At 37.0% G+C, this 23680-nt stretch overlaps 1 protein-coding gene across 6 annotated transcripts in view; it reads right to left on the bottom strand.

Moving 5' to 3' along the window:
• Window positions 1–23680, bottom strand: part of LOC106880631 (E3 ubiquitin-protein ligase SH3RF3) — a 95356-nt gene that overhangs the window by 18840 nt on the left and 52836 nt on the right. For all 6 annotated transcript variants that reach the window (XM_014930666.3, XM_089365021.1, XM_014930664.3 and 3 more), the window contains exons 4-8: window positions 15348–15462; window positions 14565–14663; window positions 4904–4999; window positions 3373–3413; window positions 1144–1570 (exon numbers count right to left, since the gene is read on the bottom strand). In XM_014930666.3, the coding sequence (XP_014786152.1) occupies window positions 1144–1570; window positions 3373–3413; window positions 4904–4999; window positions 14565–14663; window positions 15348–15462 (778 nt within the window). The remainder of the gene's footprint in view (window positions 1–1143; window positions 1571–3372; window positions 3414–4903; window positions 5000–14564; window positions 14664–15347; window positions 15463–23680) is intronic.

The following is a 23680-nucleotide window of genomic DNA, read 5'->3' as shown; positions in this document are numbered from 1 at the left end:
CTTTATTATTGTACATGAGAAAAGACTACATTGAAGCCTCATGACTAGTTTATGTAGTTGTAATTTTAAAGTTAATATGTTGTGGTTTAATGAGATACATTGAGAATATTGAAACATTGAGAAAGGTAACATGAATAGACAGAAAATCTCTTTCTGGCTCACACACTTGCAATTTTAAAGCATTCAAATTACTCTGTCAAATGTAATGCTTACTCATTCACATTATTTTGAATTAATCATGACTTATCTTGTAGCTTTGAAATTTTGATGGCGTGATTATTTATTTTTAGAGTAACATTGTAGGATAAGGAAGATGCTGGATCTGGTCAGTTTGAACATAAATGGGCAGAATATTTGGGTTGGATATGGCCAGTTTAAATGCTAGGGTTAAGGGAGACTATAGCTGTTATACTGAATAGGTCAAGAAACATAAAATAATGGTGATAAAGTGGAACCTTCAAGTAAAAGGTGAGTAGAAGTGGATGGAGGAAGAAGAGCCGGGTGCATGGGTGAGTAGCAGTTGCAAAAGTGAGTGGAAGAGTGAGAGAAGGAAATGGAAGGGGTGAATATAATGAATGAAGAACAAGTGTTCAGGGCTGATAAGTAGATGAAGCAGGGAATAAACCCAAAACTTATATTCTTATGTAGTAGTATATATATAAATCCCAGATTTTATTTAATTTGCTTTGCAGGAAGAACTGTTTCAATGAAGTTGCGTATTGTCCTTGCCTTCGAAACGCGGAGTAGATAAAACAGGGACAACTGATGAAGGGGTATACTCTTTATGTTGCATATCTTGTTTCTCTGTTTTTTTTTGTTGTTCGAAAAAAAGTTCGTTTTCTATGTTTTCGTTTCTTGTGTTTAACGTTTTTTTTATGTCCTGTACCCATATATGCATGTATATATACATATATATGTAGGTATGTACATATATGTATGGATATATGCATATATTTATATTATTATATGAGCGAACGCCATGCATCCTTTTCCAATATATATATATATATATATATATATATATATATATATATATATACTAATTTGGATTGCATTATTAAATATGTCCTTCCTTATTTTTAAGAGAGTCATGTGTGATTTGAAAGAGATTTTAATTGGATTTAAAAGAAAAAACATATTTACCAAATGGGGCACAAGTTTTGCAGGATTCATACTGGAAGAACAGCTTGCTGGGGCTGGAGGTGGAGGCAAAGTGACATGTAATGGAGAATTTAACGGCAAGGCTCCAGAGCTTGGAGATAGTTCTAGAGATCTTCGCTGTTGGATTGTAGGTGAAGAACCTGCAGAATGGGTATGTGATGTAGCTGTGAACGAGTGCCTCTTCTGCATTGCAGCAAGTGAAGAATTTGGTGGCAGTGGTGGTGCTGAAGTCGCAGCAGCTGCAGCAGAAGTACTCGATGGTGGAGGAAGGGCTACACGCTGTTGTTGGTAGTGATACCATAGCTTCTGGAATTGTAAACTTTGACGAGCAGAAGGTGAGGGCGTAGATGTTGTCCTACTGCTTCCAGCAGTACTTGAATTTCCTTCTGAGGAAGTAGACACTGAGCGACTGAGTTGTAAAAGTGGAGAAAAAAAGAAAACAAATTCTAAATGATGGAGAAAAACTGCAATGTTAATTTATTATGATGTTCATCATTATTTTAGTATCAGCTGTTTAACCCTGGTCAACCTTGATCTAGAAGACCTCTGATCAAAGATGTTCCAGTTATGACCCATCCATCTTATATTCAGATACAGTGGACATATTATCCTTATTATTGCTTAGCTTCAGGTTAGCCTAGTTTCAGCAGGCCTATGACCAGAGGTGTTCTAACCATGACCATCCCACCTTTTATTCAACATAAGTAATTGGTTACTTGGTTTTTGTATTTGGTTTGCAAGATTCCTTATGTGAATTCGTATGTTGGAAGAAAAAATAAGAAATAAAAGAGTGGAAACTGAACCGGTGAATGTTACATATTAAGGTGTTAAGGCAGTGTGACTCTCCTCAGACACAACAAAGTAATTGGTTACTTACTTACTGAATAGCAGGATAGGCTATGACACATATAAATATCATATACTCTTATATCCAACATAGTAAATGTTCTATTGCAATTCAGTATAAGCAACTATAATAAACCCACGAATCAAATCAATTCTGTCAGTCATGTCTGAGTTGGTTGAAAGAGCATTTATAATTTCTGATATTATTTTAACAGGGCAACTATTAATCCTTACATAAACTTTTTTTTTTAAATTCAGAATTTTGAGTCTCTATGGAATAAACTACTCTGTCAGTCATTAATATGAACTTACAAGCCAGCTTCTGCATAATCACTTGACCTGCAAGAAACAGCAGTCAAATCTACCTCAAAAGCCTACCATACCATTTTGGAAAGTATATATTAGATAAAGTAGCCTGGGTATAATATGCTTAAAAAAATGGGATGATCAGGAATGGTTTGCTTGACCAAAAGATGAACTGGGTTTAAACAAAATAAATAATTAGAAGATTGTCACTTATGCATCCATATATGTCAGTAATTGAAAGTGAGTAGTAATCATTTAATTTGATACCATGTACACATCCAAGAATAAAAGACCTGATGATGATTGAAGATCAAACCAAGCAAAATATAATGTAGATATCCTCCTCCTCATCATCATTTAACACCCGTTTTTCCATGCTGGCAAGGGTTGGACAGTTTGGCAGTAATTGATGAGCCAGAGGGCTGTGTCAGACTCCAATGTCTGCTTTGGCAAGGTTTCTGCAACTTGATGCCCTTTTTACTTTTCATCACTAAAGATGAGGTTAATAGTGTAAAAAACTGATTAATTGTATTCCTTAAGATACAAGTAAATGAGAAAGCTTCTACATTTTCATTCGACTTGAAAGAAATAACAACCAAATCTCAGTTAAATCACATCTTATTGTCACTAGAAAAAACTCAATAAATGATGTAGTAATAAATACATTGTACTTGAAAAATGTAAAAAAGACGGGATGGTCATGCTGGAATATCTATAATAACAAGTCCACTAAATCAGGATCAAGCAACAACAGAAATTAAGGACACATAACATTGAATATAAGGTACTTTTTAATACATTGTTTGAACAAAAGCTGGAATGTTCAAGGTTAGAACATGCTTGATTATGAATAGGTCTGCTGAACCTAGACCTGGGGCTAAGCAACAACAAGAATTAAGGAAGGACATACTAAAAATAATGTACAGAATCCTTGATTACACAGAGGTCTGCTGGATCAAGACTGACATAAGGAAAAACAACAACAAATAGGAGTTACCTGAGTTTTTATATAAGAAAGTGACATCATTTTAAAATTTCCAGTAAAAGTAGGGTACCTACCTAGTTCTTGAAGAAACCAGAAGCTTTGCAGCCTCATTTAGCTGTCAAAAGAAAAAGAGTAAGGCAAGATGAAAATGATATAGATTACTGTCTCTTTCTTCTATTATTCCCTTCTCAACCACTCTCTCATTCCAACTACACTTTTCCCCACCCCACTGTATACATGCTTCTTTCAGCCCCTCTGGTTCACTCTTTTTTCTATTCACATTTGTGATTATGTTGCTCTGGACAAAAACACTGTTGAGTAGTGAGGATCTTTTAGCCTTAGTGGGCGCAAGGCAACTTCACTAGTGATGGTATCATGATAAAATGTACGAGTACGGAATGTAAGAAGTGGCTGGTGCTAGGAAGAGCATCCAGATGTAGAAACCATCCCCAAAATGAAATTTATGAGTGTCTGACTCGTGGAAAGCAGATGTAAAATGATAATGATGCATGAACACATAATCATCACCACTGAATTTTCTACTGCCAGGTGCCCTTCCTGTTTACAAGTAAGGTAATACTTTCCAATGACCAATTATATCTTCATAGAAGACTCAAAACAAAGCACACCACTTGCTGACACACATTTACAACTATCACACAAAGACAAGGCATGGAGACAGCAACACAGACACATATATACAAATACACACACACACACATACAAACATACATGACAGGCATCTTTCAGTTTTCATCAATCAAATCCACTCACAAGGCTTTGTTCGACGTGGGTTATAGTAGGAGATATTTCTCCAAGGTGTTATGTAATAGAACTGAACCTGAAACCATGTGGTTGGGAAGCAAACTTCTTGCCACACAGCCTGTGCCTGTTCATAATGTGTGTGAAGGAGTAAGCATTTTAAATGGTTCAGCCAGTAGAAAAAAGCCCTTTGAGATGGGCAACATTGATGTCTTTGATGTCTAAACTGAATGACTGAAAAGACTAAAAAAGAGATAAGGAGAGAATTGATACAGTTCAGGGTTATGTGTGTGTGTGTGTATGTGTGTGTGTGTGTATGTGAGGAGATAGACTGAATGAAACGGTTAGTAGTGAGTCTAAACTGTGAGATACAATATGAGTGATGAGTGGAAGAGATAGACTGGTGCACAGCTTAGGTAAAGGTTCTATGTAACTTGCTAGTTTAGAGGTGTAGAGTCCATAGTAGAAGTCTTAGTGTTTTGGATAAAGTTTAGAATGCTTGTGTGTAACAATAGATGTTGGAGTATTCTGATATGGTTTTTACTTGAGCATTTTAGACACTTGCCAACTGGATTATTTTCTGACCCTAAAAATAAAAGACTAATCTTTGGGGTGTGGCTTACAATATCTGTGGCTTACAAAAGTGTTAGAGGAACTGTTGCAGATGTGGGAGCAGTATCCACTATGGGATTTTATTCAATTTTTCCTTTTTTAACAAAGTTCAAGGTGCCATATTATAATGTACAACACATTTTATTTGCTACTCATACAATACCAGTGTTATCAGATCCATGTATTCTGTGTAAAATGAGAGAAAGAGAGAATATTATTTGTAGTTATTACCTCAACAAACGAAGTGGGAAAAATTCCAATTTTGTCTCCTCTTCTTCCTTCCAACCAGTTGTCATCAACTTTCCTAATTAACTGAAGTACTTCATCCTACAATAAATCAACAAGTAAGAAATTCACAAAAGTTTACTTTATCTTCAATAAAGTTAATAGAAATTTTTTTGTTTGTGAGCCTTTATGCATTCCTAGTATGTATATTAGTCATGTACTAAATAAATTATATATCAAATACCAGAGTTGATGTGAATGTCTCTGTCTAGTTACTTAGTCTGTTAAGATGATATAAAGCAAACCACACCCTATAGTCTTAATAATATAGTTAGTTCCAAGGATACAATAAAATACACATATACTAAATAATACACAAACACACACACTAAGTCTTGAGTGGATTTGAACCAACAAAAAATCTTGAGTGGATTTGGTATATATATATATATCATCATTATCATCATCATCATCATTGTTTAACATCTAACTCCCATGCATGCATGGGTAAGATGGTTGACAGGAGCCGGCCAAGTAGAAGACTATCCCAGGCTACTGTGTTTGTTTTGATAGGGTTTTTATGGCTAGATGCCCTTCCTCTAACACCAACCACTCCACAGAGTGGACTAAGTGCTTTTTATGTGGCACTAGCACAGGCGAGGTAAGTTTTGGCATGATTTTTACAACTGGATGCCCTTTCAAATGCTAATCACTTTACAGTGTAGATTGGATGCTTTTGTGTGGCACCAGCACTGGTAGGGTCACCAGGTAACTTGCAAGATAAGGAATTTTGAGACAAGGGGCTTTGGAGGGGATCTTGTGTCAGCTGATGAAAGGTTAGAGAGCGACAGAGAAATAGAGAGGCAGAAACAGGAGGTACATGGTTATTTGACGAGAGAGAGGAGAAAGAGGGGAGAGGAAGAGAGTGAAAGAAAGGGGTACAAAAAATAGGACAGAAATAGATGTGATGGTAGAGTAAGGAAGAGAGAGATAAATTGTGGTAATAGTCAGAGCATGCCCTCAAGGTGTGGGGATCATAATATACATGGTCAGGTATTGCCAAGAAGGTGTGAGTAGGGTGTGGGGATTGCAGTGACTGGCGAAAACCTGGGTATAAAGATGGGGTGGGGGGGAAATCAGCAATAGAGTGAGCAGAGCAAGGAAAGGGAGTGGGAGACAATCATAGTTTATGAAGAGGAAACGTGAGGAAAAGAAAGATATAGTTGAAGAGAGATGTAGTTTGGTTTCTTGGGTAGGGTGTGTGAAAAGTTTATTGTTACATGTGGGTGGGACATAACACTTCTAGCACTCAGTTTTGCTGATGTGGTGGGTCTTCTCTAGAACCTCATAATCCAAACATTTCAGTCCATTGTCATTTCCTCCATGAGCCCTAACATTCTGAAATCAGTCCTCACCATTTTATGCCATATCTTCCTGGGTCTCCCTTTTCCACAGGTACCATCAACTTTCGGTGATAGGCATTTTTGTATACAGCTGTCTTTACTTATATGCATCACATGTCCAAACCAACACAGTCTCCTCTCCTGCATGCTACATTTAATCCCTTTAATGCCTAACTTTTTCACTCAACACAGTTAAATGAAACTTATTAGGGCAGTATTCTGCAGCTGGATGCCCCTCCTATTGTCAATCCTTGCTTTTCAAGTAAGATATCTTTTATTCCACTGGTCATTGCATGTTGAAACTACTGACATATTGTGTATAGGAAACATAAACACACATCATCACCACTCAAGTGATATCAATGTAAAGACACACAAACATGTAGTTAATGTGTATGCAAACACACACACATGTACTTATGTATGAATGCATGCATCTATATATTAATGTATGTATGTATATACAATACAACCTGGTATAATCTGGTATCTATCTCTCCACCCTGAATATTGAGGCCAGATTTACCTCATGTTTATATGCTTTCACCACTGGTTGCACCATCATCATCATCATTTAACGTCTGTTGTCCAAGCTGGCATGGGTTGGATGGTTTGACCAGTGCTGGTAAGCTGGAAGTCTGCACCAGACTCCAGTCTGATTTGGCATGGTTTTCTATTGCTAGATGCCCTTCCTAACATCAACCACTCTGAGAGTGTAATGGGTGCTTTTATGTGCCACCTGCATGGGTGCCATTTGTGAGACATCGCTATCTGCCATGACTGTAATTTTGCTTTAATAAGTCTTCTTGTCAAGCATGACATAATGCCAAAGGTCTCGGTCATTGCCTCTGTGAGGCCCAACTCTTGAAAGGAACTCAGTCACTGTGTCTCCCTGAGGCCCAATACTCGAAAGAAACTCAGCCACTTAACCTCTGTGAGGTCCAACACTTGAAATAAACTCAGCCACTTTGCCTCTGTGAGGCCCAATGCTTGAAAGGCGCTTGGCCACTTTGCCTTTGACTTTTGTGAACTACATCTATCAACATTATAACATAATTCTAAGCCTCCAGAAACAGCTGACCAATGTGTCATAGCTTAATTTTTGTGTCTTTGTACTCTGTATATGTTTGCTCTGTTGATATATATCTCTATATTTATACATGAATATTTTCAGAATTTTCTCTCTATTTAAATGCATACCTGTACGTATATTTTATATATTGAACCCAATTTTATATATCAAGCCATATCTGCTCATCTGGATCCCTCTTATAGCCACTCTTTACTCGGCAGACTTAGTCCTTGGTAAAGATTTTAGAGTGTAAGTTCAAATCATTTCAGCATAACTAGGTGTTTTCTATATTGAGCATCTCTGGATCTCATCTGTTGATTCTCTTTTCCTCTCTCTCTCTGTTTACACACACACACACACATAGATAAATAGATAGAGTGAAGACTAATCATAAACAGAAACTGAAGTCAAAGCACTCAAATGTGGAAAAGTTGCTGGAGAGGATGAAATTTAGTCTGAGATGTTAAAAGCCTTAAATAGAGAAAGAATTCTCTGGCTAGCTCATGTATGTCAGACCTCTGGAAAGACACCAAAGCAATGGCAATCCAGAGTGATAATCCTAATTTTTAAAAAGGGAGATAAGGGAGAGAGTTCTAAATACAGGAGAATCTTCTTGGTGGATGTTGGATTTCAGCAGTGGTGTATTGTCACCTCTCCATTTCATAATTCTTATGAACTGGATTGATATGTGTACCAGTTGAGGAAGTAGAATTACAATCATCAGTGGGTGTAGGATTGTTTGGCTGATATTCACAGATGCCATGGTGCTACTAGGGTAATCAAAAGGTGATCTCCAGCATGCACTGAATGGGTTCACTGCTGAGTGCTCCAGTGGACTCTACATGTTAGGGGAACATCAATGAGTTGTTATAATGTGGATCCTCACCCACTTGTGTGTTGTTGCTGGCACTATAATATTCTTGTCTCCACTATTATCTTGTGGTGGTATTCCACATCTTTGACTTGTATATTGTGCTATTGCTGATAGCTCTGCAAGACAACGTTGAAATGTCTATCTTGATGATAACTTGAACTTGTATATATCACGAAACTAGCACTGGCTCCAACTGAGAACTCACACAATGACTCTACTACTATTGACCTACTACAATGACTCACTGTCTGACTTTATAGTGGCTGCGTCATACCACTTTGTCACGTGGGAAGGAATGTACCATTTTCAATACATCTCTCTTTTTAGTATTTTTTCTTTGGGAAGCAAATAATTTTATTTTACTTTATTCACCCTTCCTCCCTTTTTAGGGTTTTTTTTCAACTTAATATTTTTTGTTTTTGGTGTCTATTTGTAGGAACTCTGTGTTCTTCTTTTTCTTCCACTTGTACGCATGGGTTCAACCACCTGTAATGGTTTTAGTACCTGGAATGTGTCATACAGCCATTCCATAGGTTCTTCCAATCTGTCTGGTTCATTTTCTATGAATCTCTTCTTCAATTGATTTCTGTGTCTTTATTCAATACCTTTTCTGCTCTTAATTCAATACATCATTTTTCCAACGTACTTTGTAATTTTGCCTTCTTCCCAGTACTGTTTTCCATTTTTATACAATCTCATGTATTCCTTATCACCAATTTTGAAAAATTTTGGATTGTCTTTTCTTTAATCGCCAGGCAACAGTTTATCAAAAACTGATTTTACCTTCCTCATGAACATCAGTTCATCTGGTAAGCTTCCTGCTAGGTGTATTAGGGTTCAGTGTCACCCTGTATACCCTTAGGAATTGTTGCAGAGTGACTTTGTTTGTGGCTTCCTTATTTGCTTTTCTCAAAGCTCTTTTCAAAGTTTCCATTTGATCTGGGATGGTAAGCCACTATCGTTTTATGTTCTACTGTGAACATTTCGCAGAATTTTCTAAATTCACTGGACACAAATTGTGTTCCATTATCAGATTCAATCACGTCTGGGATGCCAAATCTTGCAAATAATTCATGCAAAAAATTTATTACCGTTGTGGAGGTTGGCCTTTTGCACTTAACAATTTCCAGCCTTTTTGTAAAATAGTCAACTACTACTAAATAGTAATAATCATTTAATGGACCCGCAAAATCAATGTGTAGTCTTGTCCATAGACTTTTTACTTCTGGCCAAGGTTCCCATTTTTGAGTAGGTAATTTCACTGTCAGAGCACATCCTCAGCAGCCTTTTACTACGTTTTTGACTTCCTTTCCATCTTTGGCCAATACACATAACTGCGCATAAGTGCTTTCATCCTTGTGATGTCTGGATGTCCAGTATGGAATTCTTTCAACATTCTTTTATGTAGTGTCTCAGGTATTACTACCCTTTGGCCATACATCAGTATGCCATTCCATGTTGAATATATGTTTAGGTCTTGTTGTTTTTTCTTACCAAACCTTATTTTGTTTTCTTTCGCTGACCACAGAATTTCTTTTGTTTTATTAATGAACTTGTCTTTTGATGTGTGTTGCTTTATCTCCTCCAGGGTTATTGGTAACTCTCGTACAATGCTGCACGTTAAGTGTTTAATTTCCCCTTTGGTTCTTAAGGCTGCTATTACTGTGTCCTCAAATGGCTTGCTATTCTTGAATGAGTCTGGAGTTAGTTTATCCAGTTTAAATCTCTTGCACTCTCTGTTCACTCTACCCGCATATGTGATAAAGTCTTCATCATCGTTTTTCTCAGTGTTCAAACACTTCCAACATGTCTTGAACAAACTATTTATTTTTTCTTGATTTGGTCCAATTTTTCATCATCTTAGTTCTGCATTGCAATTTAATGAATCTTGTGTTCCCACAACAAAAACACTGCTTTTTTGAACAGACACTCTTTCTCAGGTGCCTACCACCGCATGCCATACATGGGTTTATCTCCTGATGTATATCATGTTTTTGTGAAACACTTTATTCATCTTTCTACTCTTCTACACTGGTTTTATCCATAAATAATTTCTGCATTGGATTTCTTGTGTCGTGCCTTACTTTTAATATCATATCAGACTCTTCTGACAGTTTCTGGAGAGTTATATCCTGGTTCATTTCCAGCTTTGTGAGAATTTTTGTTCTGACTTCTGCATCCTTTTTAGCAGTAAGTCCCTGAGCAAAAATCAGGCACTTGAATGAGTCTGGAGTTAGTTTATCCAGTTTAAATCTCTTGCACTCTCTGTTCACTCTACCCGCATATGTGATAAAGTCTTCATCATCGTTTTTCTCAGTGTTCAAACACTTCCAACATGTCTTGAACAACAAAGTTTTTTTCACTAAACATCCTACATAAAATATCAATTGTGTCAGTGAAATTTGTGTCAGAAACTTTTTTAGGCAATATAAACTTACAGTATTTCTCAGACTCTATTGTCACCAGTTTCCTCAGAATTAGACCAGTTTTCATTTCGTCTGTCCTGTCTTGGTATCCTTTTTGGAAAATTTGTTCAAATCTTCAGTAATATACCTCAAAAGTGATTCCTTCTTCTGGGTCATATTTAAATTCATTTACTGAATTTGCTACATAGTCTGGCGAAAACATATTTTCCGGTCTTGTTACCAATTTTTTTAGTTGTAGCATATATTGCTGTAACATTTGTCATTGTTCTTTGAGTTGTTGTTGCTATTTTTGTAACCCAACTAAACCCACCAACAAGTTTTCCACAATTTTACGGATTTTTCATAAAATACATACAACAAAAATGTTTGTTATTCATCTGTTGAGTTTTTAGTTTCTCTACATGAAAAATTTTTCAACGATGTCCACATGAATTGTTTATTTTCTTGTAGAAAAAAAATTTTTCAATGTTGTCCATGTGAATTGTTAATAGTCTTATTGCCACTGTTATAATGTGGATCGTCATCCACTTGTATGTTGTCAGCACTGTAATATTCTTGTTGCCACTATTATGCTGTGGTGGTATTCCATGTCTTATCATCTTTGACTCATCTATTGTGCTATCATTGATAGCTCCACAAGACAACAACTTTGAAATATCTGTCTTGACAGTAACTCAAACTCGTATATATCACATAACTGACTCCAACTGAGAACTCATATAATGAGTCTACTACTACTGACCTACTACAATGACAAACTGCCTGACTTTATAGTTGCTGGTCATACTATTTTGTCATGTGGGAAGGAGTTTACCATGAATGATGGGAAGTAGGAGGTATAACCAGATGCTAGATACAGTAATGCACCACTTCCAGTATCTGATCTTCAGAAGAGGCGAGGTTAGTAAAAAGAAAAGCCAAATTTACTATCTTCTATTTGGTTTCTGTGTTTATCCTCAACTATGGTCATTAATGTTGGGTAATAGCAGAAAATGTATGATTGTGAATATCAGCAACTGAAATGAGATTCCCCTGGAATATGTCTGGAGTAAAGTTACCCGACAAGGTGCATAGCTTGGAGATCAGGAAGTCTCTCCAGATTGAGCCACTACTTCTCTATGTTGAGAGGTCACAGCTCTGGTACTGCAGATCTATGATTAGAACATCACAGGAAAAAATCACAAAATAGATTCTTCAAGATGAGTCAGATGGTAGGAGACCTAGGCGTAGACTAAATTCGAGATGGTGGAATAATATCCATAATCTCAGTTGGTCACATTTGGGAATCTAGCAAGAATGTGCAACAACAATTGCTTCTGATAGGACCCTATGGAGGAGAAGCCTGAGGACTCTATCCCCATGACCCTCCCAGGAAATGGTAGGCTGAGATGGATGGATTTACACTATTTTGAATGATAATATGTATATATAATATGTATATATATATATAATATATATATATATATTGGCTCCCCATGCTGGTGGCATGTAAAAAGCACCCACTACACTCTTAGAGTGGTTGGCATTAGGAAGGGCATCCAGCTGTAGAAACATTGCCAGATCAGATTGGAGCCTGGTGCGGCCTCCTGGTTTGCCAGTCCCCAGTTAAACCGTCCAACCCATACCAGGATGGAAAACGGACGCTTAACAATGATGATGATGATGATGATGATATAGTGCAAGATAGACAGAGAATATTTAAAATCTATTGCATGTGTATGCATGTGCATATATGTTTGCATGTATGTGTATACGTGTGTGCATATATATGTATAGGCACACATATTATTTAGCAGAATTGGAGAGGAAATGCCAGGTATGGAATCAAAACCTGGTATCAAAGGGCCTTAAAGTTAACCTAGTAAAGACCAGAGTTATCAGTAAGAAAGAAGATAAAATTCTCTTTCCATTAGGTAAATGGCCCTGTTCAGTATGTAGGAAGGTTGTAAGAAATTCCATTCACTGCACCCAGTGTAAACTATGGACACATAAGAGGTGCAGTGGAGTCACTGGTAGATTAACAGATAAAGTCTTCTTCGTATGTGGCAGATGTGTAGGAACAATAAGCACTAAGGAGCACACGGGACTTAGATGGTCTCAAATGCCCAGGAGGCTCACTTGAGGTTGTAGATCGTTTCTGTTACCTAGGTGACCAAATTAGCAATGGTGGAGGATGTTCTGAAAGTATTGTTTCTAGAATAAGAATTGGGTGGAGGAAGTTCAGAGAGCTATTGCCTCTGTTGGCAACAAAAGGACTCTTTCTCAGAGTGAAAGGTAGACTATATGATGCTTGTGTACAAACAGTTATACTCCATGGTAGTGAAACATGGGCTCTGAATGCAGAAGACAAGTGTAGAGTGGAGGGAAATGAAGGTAGTATGCTCCATTGAATGTGCATGTATGAGAAAGTGCAAATGTATTGAGAGAAAAGTTGGGAATAAGAGAAATCAGGTGTAGCATGCAAGAGAGAAGACTAGGTTGGTTTGGACATGTGATGCATATGAATGAGGACAGCTGCATAAAGAAGTGCCAATCACTGAAAGTGGATGGTACCCGTGGAAGAGGGAAACCCAGGAAGACATGGGATGAAGTGGTAAGGATGTTAGGATGTTGGGCCTCATGGAGGAAATGACAATGGACGGAGATGTCTGGTGATATGAGGTTCTTGAGAAGACCTGTCAACATCAGCGAAACTGAGTTCTAGAAGCGCTGTGTCCCCCACCTACACTTAACAAGAAAACTTCACACACACTCTACCCCAACAAACCAAACTACATCTCTTCCTTACATTTCCACTTCATGCACTATGCTTACCTCCCACTTCCCAATCCTGTCCTCTTGGCCCTGTACCACTGTATCATTGCTATCTGCAAGCCCCCAAATTGTGTGTTCCACTCACATGTAACAAGAAAACTTTTCACACCCTACCCCAACAAACCAAACTACGTCTCTACATCTCTTCCTTATATTTCCTCCTTCATACACTATGCTTACCTCTCACTCCCCAATCCTGTCCTCACAGCCGTTTCTCTGTATCATTGCTATCTGGTAGCCTCACCACCACCACCACCACCACCACCAGTACTCTATATATATCCAGGTTTTCACCACTCCCCCTCTGCACTCTGAAATCACGCTTCTTTGGCAATATCCTGCCATTTATATTATGACCTTCAAACCTCAAGGGTATGCCCCTGGCACTTGCCAACATCTATATTTCTCTCTGCCTTTACTTGACCATCCCATTTATATTCTGATCCCCGTCCCTTGTGAGTATGTCCAGCACTTTGCCACCATCTCTATCCTGCTGTCTTCCATTCTCTCTCTTCTTCTCTTGCACTCTTCCAATGCCCCCTCCCAACTCAAAAGATTTTTGTCTTGCAAGTTACTTGGTGACCCTGACAGTGCCAGTGTCACTTAAAAAGCATCCAGTCCGCACTGTAAAGTGGTTGGCATTTGGAAGGGCATCCAGCTGTAAAAACCTTGCAAAATTGACCTCATTTGTGCTTGTGCCACATAAAAAAGCACTAAGTCCACTCAGCAGGGTGGTTGGTGTTAGGAAGGCCATCCAGTTGTAAAAATCCTACCAAAACAGTCACAGAAGTCTGCCTGGCCAGTACCTGTCAAATTGTTTCACCCAAGCCAGCATGGAAAGCAGATGTTAAATGATGATGATGATAATTATGATGTATTTACGTATTTAATATATTCATATCTCTATGTCTGAACTCTTATACTGTATTTATCCGGTGACTTATTCATGGATGTGCACATAACATCCGACTATCAACCTTTATTTTTAAAACTAAGGATAATAGCATTCTTATCTAGTAAGCCACTAACACCATGTAAAATAGTCAATAAAATTAAAGGATAAGAATTGCATCATTACCTTTGAAAATTTCAGACAATCTTTTTCATTTTCATCATTAATATCAAAGTCATACAAGGCCTTCACTTGGGGCACAGATGAATTAAAATTATTAACCACCTAAATGTTGTAGAAACAAAAAACATATATAAAATTACATAGTAAAATAAAATTTTTATATTATAAACAGAGCACATGGCAAAGAAATATTCTCTCAGCAAGCTATGTGATGCAATGTAACCATAATGAATTCAAGTAGTAGGTCTAGAAATAGGTTTCATCTCACCCTCTCAAAAGGGTGCTATCATGCGAAGTATAAATATAAAATAACACAATAAAATATATACAAAATATGATTTTAGAGAGTAATATATATTCTAATATGTTAAGAAATGATCATTTATTATGGAACATTCATTTCAGTAATATATCCTATCCATCCACTGCTCAAGTATACTAGAAATAGCAGCCAAGTCTCAAATTACACTCAGATGTATTTAAGAAAGAAATGATAGATGAGATAAAAGAATCCCAGATATACAAAAGGATCATGATCATGTTGAAAACATCTTTGATCAAGGGTATGCTCAATCAGGACTATCTAGAAGCTAAGTAGCAACACTATCACCAGAGAAAGACATGCTGGATAATTCAGTCTGGGAAACTACATTTGAATAACAGATGGATTGGTTACAGCTGGAACATTTATGACTGAAGTTCTGCTTGGTAAGGGCTTGTGTGGAGCAAAACAATAAAAACAACATGATACACAAGAAAGGAATTCTTAAAGGTAACTCAACTAACCTGGACGTAACTGGATGGAAAATAGCCTTCTTGACCATCAAGTTTCCCATGGTACCAATTTTGATCAACTTGGTGGCAAATTGTAATTATATCACCCTTTTTAAATGACAAGTCTCTGAAAAAAGAAAAGAAAACAAAAAAATTCAAAATTAAAAAAATCATTTAAATGATTGATAAATATGGTTAAGAATTTCATTTAGCCATCATGAGAACACTAACACGATCCCACTGGGCAGAAAATTGGTCATGCTTCTTCAACTAAAATTTTGGATGGACTGCAACTTCAGTTTGGCAGCCCGACTGATAGTGACATGCTAGAAATAAACTTCTTGGTACACAGCCATGCACACATATACACTTGTTCACACACATGATGATGGTGATGATAATTCTTTGTATAATCCAAACAATAAGAAGACAAAGAAATTCTTTAACACATTTTTAATGATTTGCTACAATTGTTTCTGTACCAACTCTACTTGCAATGCCAGTTTACACAAAAATTTGAAGTGAAAATTTATGTAATGTTTGCAGTTCTAGACATTAGAGCAGCACTTCATGAGACTTGCATCAAAGCTGTCACATTGTGTGTCTTCCAGATACTGATTTTTTGGTTTATATGAGGAGGAAACAGAAAGTAAATAAAAGTGTGGTTATGGGATGAGTAAGTAGAGTAGAGATCATGGCAGTCAGGGAATGAGGAGGAGGAAGAGATGAGGAAGAAGAAGCAACAGCTAATAACATTAAAAAATTAGGTAACGCCATATATAGCAAATGACTTTGTCTGGATTTAGGTTTTCATAGTGGTCGGTCAGTAAAACTATGTCACTGGCACCAAATTTCATTTGATGTGTGAAAATTTATTTGACAAGACATTCACCAGCAACAATGGAAAGTGAAAAAGCAATTCAACTGATAACTGACAATTGTTCAGGAATAAAAAAAATAATGAGGATACATGTGATGCTTGTGGTGGGGAAGTAATGTGGTAAGTGGTAGGATGATATAAATCACCTACTAGCTATCATACCTATTCTGTGACCTTAGAGTGTGTATGCAAGGGAAAAGAAATGCAAAAAATGAAAAAGAGGGGGAAAACTAATAGCAGTAGGTGTGCCCTAAAAAGTTAAAGCAGAGAGAATTCAGAGTTTAATTGAAAAGTGGTCAGGAGAATTATAAACTATGTTAGCTTGAACAAATATGGCTTAGGTGAATTGAAGATATATAAATGAATAGAGAAAATATATAGAAACCAAATATAGAAACTATGAATAAATAAATAAATAAGATGTATAGATTGAGAATTAATACTTAACAAGTAATACATAAATAACAGCTCTATGAAGGAGACTGAGATTAAAAGGGATTAGGGTTAATATATAGTGTATTTCATTTGTATTATCATATTTGGATTATAACTTACTCTTTGCCAAATCTACATTATGGTGAGACCATTGTGAAACCAAGATTTTCTACACTTGAAGAATTCCAGGATTGGTCTGGAACTCAACAGTGTTGATAGCCCAGTATTTGGGTTGAGTGCTTCTCTGGATATATCCTACCTTTATACCTTATAAGGACCTAAGATATAATTCTTTTTATTATTTTATAATTGGTTCTCGAAAAGAAACAGTCAATCCAGAAAGGATTTTCAATCCAATATTTACATCCTATTATTTATAGCTTCATAGGTACTTTGAGAACTAATTAAAAAGAAAGAAAAAGAAGAAGAATTATTGAAGAACTGCCACTCTAATGCTGAAGGCTGCTGCATATATTACATAAATTTTCACATGGAACTTTTGCATGAACTGACATGGATAACAAAGTTGGTAATAAAACAATTGTAACTGGTCATTAAAAATATGAAAAACACTTTCTTTTGACTACCATCATTTAGTGTCCATTTTGTACAGATTTGATGGAGCTGGAAAGCCAGAAGCCTGGACCAGGCTCCACTTGTCTGTTTTGGTATGGTTTCTACAGCTGGATGCTGTTCTTGCATGTTGTTTTTGGGTGGTTTAGCACAAGTGCTTTTTATGTGGTACCAGTACCTGCTAGGTCACCAAGTAGTTTGTAAGACAAGAATGCCTCAGCTGAAAGAGGGAGAGGAACCGAGAGAAATAGCTGTTGCCAGGGACAGGGATAGTTGTCTTATTATAGAGGAGATACTTGGCTACACCAGTAGGACAACAAAGTGGAAGGAGGAGAGAGAGAGAGAGAGAGAGAGAGAGAGAGAGGGAGGCTTACTCACAGCAAATGGGGGTGGGGGAGTATAAGTAGCACAGATGAAATAGGGTGTGAGGGGGAGATATTTAGAGATAGCAAATGCAGTTGAGAGGAACCGGAGGAGCCTGCAGTGGGTAGTGAGGTTTTGGGGGAAATGGGCTGTGGGTGAGTTTTGCTAGAGGACAGAATTGTGTGTGATGGGGAAGGGGTTGGGTGTTATGACTACAAAAGATACACCAACACCAATTTACATGCACACACACACACACATATATATATATAACTGCACACACACACACACATGCACAGAGATATGACTGTGCTATTAACAAGTGTTTTCTACTAGAGCCACAGGCTGAAAAATGATGTATGAATGAATTTGACAGCTGGAAATTGCACAAAGTTCATTGTGTGTGTGTGTGTGTGTGTGTGTGTGTGTGTGTGTGTGTGTGTGTGTGTGTGTGTAGCTTGGGGCAGTTTTCTACCTGGCTGGTCCCTATCAACTGTCTTACCCATGCATGCATGGAAGACAGACATTTAACAATGATGATGTGCTTGCATGAAAAATCGCTGAGCTACAGATGGTGTTGTCTGTAATCATTTTTGTCACAAAAACAATTAGCCATTGCTTTGCACTTTCAAAAATAAGTGGACTGAAAAAACCCTTTCTTGATAAATAGGTAAGGGTTAGTAGCGCTAAGGTCACTATAGCTCAGTAGTTTTGTAAACTTTCACATGCACACTCACTTATACAAATGTACATATATGTGTGTATATTATTTGAGACACAATATATGTTTTTGTGTGCTGCTAATAGTTTCTTGTGCTAAGAACATGCCAAATAATGAATTATAACATGTGTAACATCTTCACACAGTCATCAGACACAAACCACATAGCATAATGAACTGAAAACTGAATGAGAGAAGAAACATGAAAAGTTCCACTGTGCAGAACTTCGGCCAAAGGCTTTCTACTAGAGCCACAAGCTGAAAAATGATGTATGAATGAATTTGATACCTGGAAACTGTACAAAGCTCATTGTGTGTGTGTGTGTTTATTTATAGATATAGATAAGTCTAGGAGTGGCTGTGTGGTAAGTAGCTTGCTTACCAACCACATGGTTCTGGGTTCAGTCCCACTGCGTGGCACCTTGGGCAAGTGTCTTCTACTATAGCCTCGGGCCAACCAAAAGCCTTGTGAGTGGATTTGGTAGACGGAAACTGAAAGAAGCCTGTTGTATATATGTATATATATATATATATATATATGTGTGTGTGTGTGTTTGTGTGTCTGTGTTTGTCCCCACAACATCGCTTGACAACCGATGCTGGTGTGTTTATGTCCCCGTAACTTAGCGGTTCGGCAAAAGAGACCGATAGAATAAGTACTAGGCTTACAAAAGAATAAGTCCTGGGGTCGATTTTCTCGACTAAAGGCGGTGCTCCAGCATGGCCACAGTCAAATGACTGAAACAAGTAAAAGAGTATACATTCACAAACGTGTGTGTATACATATAGCACTAATAAAATAAGATTATGAGGCAAGAAGTAGACAAAAAATATGAAAAAGGGCTACTAAAAGTTTCAGGCTGTAGAGATACAATAATTTGGCAGATTTATATAACATGCCATGTGTCTCTAAATAATCTTTCAGGCTTAGTGCATATTGTTAGACCTATTTGAAAACCAGGATGCTGGTCCATGAGAAAACAGGAGAAAAAAATAAAGAAATACACGAAGAAGGTTGACGTAAAGAGGATGAAGATCTTGGTTTTTCCTTTTTTTCCTTCTTCTTGTTCCATCTATACATACACATATTTATATTCATGTGCGTGCACACACACATACATATCCATCATCAACTAACATCATGTGTGTGTGTGTGTGTGTGTATATATATATATATATATATATATAACGTTGACCACTCACGTGGACATTTAATGTGCTAGAAATAGATCAGTGATCTATTTCTAGCACATTAAATGTCCACGTGAGTGGTCAACGTTATATATAAAAATATACTTTAATCCCCTGAGATCGCAGATATTGTTTCTGAATCTCTTTGATTCTTTAAATGTGCTAGCTTCCTGGTAATAAATCGATATTAATTAATATGTGATTTTTTTACCATACATACATACACACATACATACATACATACATACACACACACACACACACACACACACATACATACATACATACATACATACATACATATATATATTTATATATATATATATATATATATATAGGTGCAGGCATGGCTGTGTGGTAAGAGGCTTGCTTCCCAACCACATGGCTCCAGGTTCAGTCCCACTGTGTGACACATTCGGCAGTGTCAACCAAAGCTTTGTGAGAGGATTTGGTATACAGAAACTGAAAGAAGCACATTGTATACATAAATATATGCATATATGTATGTGTGTGTGTCTTTGCGCCTGTGTTTGTGTCCCAGCACTGCTTGACAACAGGTGTTAGTGTGTTTAAGTCTCTGTAACTAAGCACTTCAGCAAGAGACCGATAGAATGAGTACTAGGCTTTAAAAAATAAGCCCTGGGGTCGATTTGTTTGACTAAAACTGTTCAAGGTAGTGCCCCAGCATGGCCACAGATAAATGACTGAAACAAGTAAAGATAAAAGATATATATATACACACACAAGGTATGGTGTATGAATTTGCCAGCCTATTGTGTTCTCACAGCATTTTACACATGAAACTAATAGTAGCTCGTATTTAAGCTACTGTCTATATTAAATGATATTTACCTTTTTTTGTTGATCCCACTAACATTGAAACAGTAACACACACACACATATACATCTATAAATATACACATATCTTTTACCTTACACTTGTTTCTGTCATTGGACTGCAGTCATGTTGGGGCACTGCTTTGAAGGGCTCAGTTGACTAAATTGACCCCAGTAGTTACTTTTTAAGAACGGAACTTATTCAGTCTCTTTTTGCCAACCAAAGTTGCAGGGACATAAAGACGCCTACATATATACATATATCTCATGATTTTAATTCAGCAGTCATCACAATTGTCTGATGAATGGGAATGTGAAACTCTGAGTAACAGTCTTGTGAAGATAACAGTGGGATAGAGATAGATGTCTTGCTATAGAGGAGATACGTCGCTTCCCATATAGGAATAGAAAGGAGAGATAGAGTTAGAGAGAAAGATGGAAACAAACAGTGAAGGAGACAGAAACAGAAATACATGGTGTTGGAGATGCATGGGGAGATGCAAGGTATAGTGGAATGTTCCTTAAGAGTGCAAAGGGGAGATGTTGAGAGAATGGGAAGAGGTAATTGAAGCAAGTGATAGCAAGAAATATTGGAGTGGCTGAGAATGGAGGTATGGCAGATATATGAGGACATATGGAGTGTGAAGGAGAGTGGAGAGACCCGCAACAGGTGGTGATCATGGATGGGGTAAGGGGTGTTGGGAAGAACAGTCGTGGGGAAACTTTGACAGGAGACAGATTGTGTATGGGTGTATGTGTGTGTGTGTGTGGGGTGTGTGCATGGTTGTAAAAGAATGCCTGTATGTATGGCCATGATTTTACTTAGCTTGATATGTAGTTTCAAGCACAGCAAATTGCCAGATGTCAGGGTCCCTTGTCATCTCCTATATAAATATATATAAAATGTTATAATAAAAACCATGATTCTTGTTACATACAGGTACCCAGGGTTTCCTGGTCAAAACAATTAATTTATTTCATCATTTTTCAAACTGATAACAAAACCGTATGTAACAATTGTGATTTTATTATTATTATTATTTAAGGTGGTGAACTGGCAGAATCGTTAGCACACTGGATAAAATGCTTAGCAGTATTTCACCTGTCACTACATTCTGAGTTCAAATTCTGCTGAGGTCAATTTTGCCTTTCATCTTTTCGGGGTAGATTAAATAAGTACCAGTTACGCACTGAGGTTGATGTAATCAACTTAATCCCTTCTCTCAAATTTGTGGCCTTGTGCTTCAAGTAGAAAGGATTATAACTTTATCTCTACTCTCTTAGCTGATTGAATGCTATTCTATTTGTTGGAGTTGTACCACGTAGTTATATATACATATATATATATATATATATACAAACACACACACCACACACACTTAACTAATAGTCATGTTTTCTTTGCATTTAGAAATGGATTGGCTTTGGGAGCAGCATTCTCAAGTGATGTTAAAGCATGATCATCAAGGCAAATGATGTCACCTGTCAATGTATTCCAATGATGTTACACAGTTCAAGAGATGGTTAGTGATTCCAAGTATGTTAGGTCCTATGTTGCTGACAGTAAGATTGGCATTCTTATAAACAATTGAGTAACCTGGAATGCCTATAAATAGCTTCAAAATTCAGTATCAATCAAATATTTCAAAGTGAACATAGTTTGTCTTACTCAGGGCATGTGTAGAGTGCACTTATAGAGCTGAAACCTAAACAATGAAGAAAAAGCTTCAAGATCACCTTGATGGTAAGTCAAGGTACCGTGATGGATGACAGCTTGAAACATCACATAGCATGATCATAAGATCAAACAGAAGATTTATGGACACATTCCATCTATCTTGACTTTTACTACTCAATCCAGGTAAGTTTTGCAAACCACAACTATGTCATGCTAAGAAACATGCCATATTGGATGCTATATTTTGGACACTTGTACACTCAAATAGAGGAAGAATATTACTCAACTACAGAGCCTCACAACATGAAACAGAGATTCTTGGCACAACATTGTGAGAGGCATTTTGGTTGCAGATACTTGTACAAGATGAATACAGAGAAGTAACACTTCTTTTTCAATGTAAATACATGCCAAGCCTAATACAGTGAAGGATGAAGATGATGGAAATTAAAGAGTGGGAAAGAGGATGAGGGAAAGGGAAAGTGAGAGAAAGAGACAGTGTGGAATGTCAACAGGTTACAATCCAAATACATTTGTTTCCTGGAACTAGAACATCTGTCAACAGATTACAAGTCAAACATAAACACTCGCTCACTTTGTCTTTCAGCGCTATAAACATCTGTCAACACATTATACTTCACATACAAATATACAGAGTTATGTTGACATCTTACACACACATAAACACACAAGCGCCTAAATAAATCTATTAACAGATTACACACAACACTCACTAACACAAGCATACACACACACACAAATACAAACCTATGTAAATATATTATACATTTATAAGTCTCACCACCCACAAAACTCTTTAATGAATATCTGAATCACAAACGAAGGCCAAAGAAGCCTATATTTAGGTTGTTTTGCTTCAAAAGGGTTCATACACCCCTCCATACCCACCCTACACATCTTGGAAAATTGTTATTTGACCAATGTAAGTTTGATGGTGACATATGTGGAATGCAGGAATTCCATTTTACAAATTATTTTTAAGTTTAAAAACTCAAATGATGAATGAAAGCTTTGCACATAAAAAAAAGGAAAATATAGATTAAATAATGAAACAAAAATATCATTAAAACAAGCAGCAATTATTTCCAATATTGAGAGAGAGAGAGGGGAAGGGAAGAGAAAGAGGAGAAAAAATTTGTGACTGTGAGAATTCAATATTGCTGAATACTGCTTGTATGTATAGTGCTTACATGTTTGACTTAAGACAATGTATTTTAGATTGAGAAGTGATTCAATGGTTAAGAAGTTCATTTTGCAATCATGAGGTCTTTGGTTTGATTCCATTGTATGGAATCTTAGGCATGTGTTTTTTTTACCATAGCCTAAGGTTGAACTAAGCCTTTATATGAGGAACTGGTCTCCTAATCCCCCCAACTGTAATCACATAGATTACTACATGTGGAATGACTTGAGAAAGATACCAACCACTCTACCTGCAACACCGAAGCCGAGCAGTGGCCAAGATGAAGAAGATCATCCCTGGGATACAGTGAGGAATGCATGTACAAGGTGCTAGATCTGTCTTGAGCAGCTACTTTAAGTAAACTGTTACCTCCTACTAGTTGATAATTTTTTGATTTTTTAAAATACTTTTATTTTTAGATGAGATAAACGATCAAATTTAGGTTGAACATACTGTATGTATG

This window comes from Octopus bimaculoides, chromosome Z (genome assembly GCF_046866305.1).
Source record: "Octopus bimaculoides isolate indiv1 chromosome Z, ASM4686630v1, whole genome shotgun sequence".
NCBI classification, from domain to species: Eukaryota; Metazoa; Mollusca; class Cephalopoda; order Octopoda; family Octopodidae; genus Octopus; species Octopus bimaculoides.
This window is presented reverse-complemented; position numbering and strand designations above follow the sequence as displayed.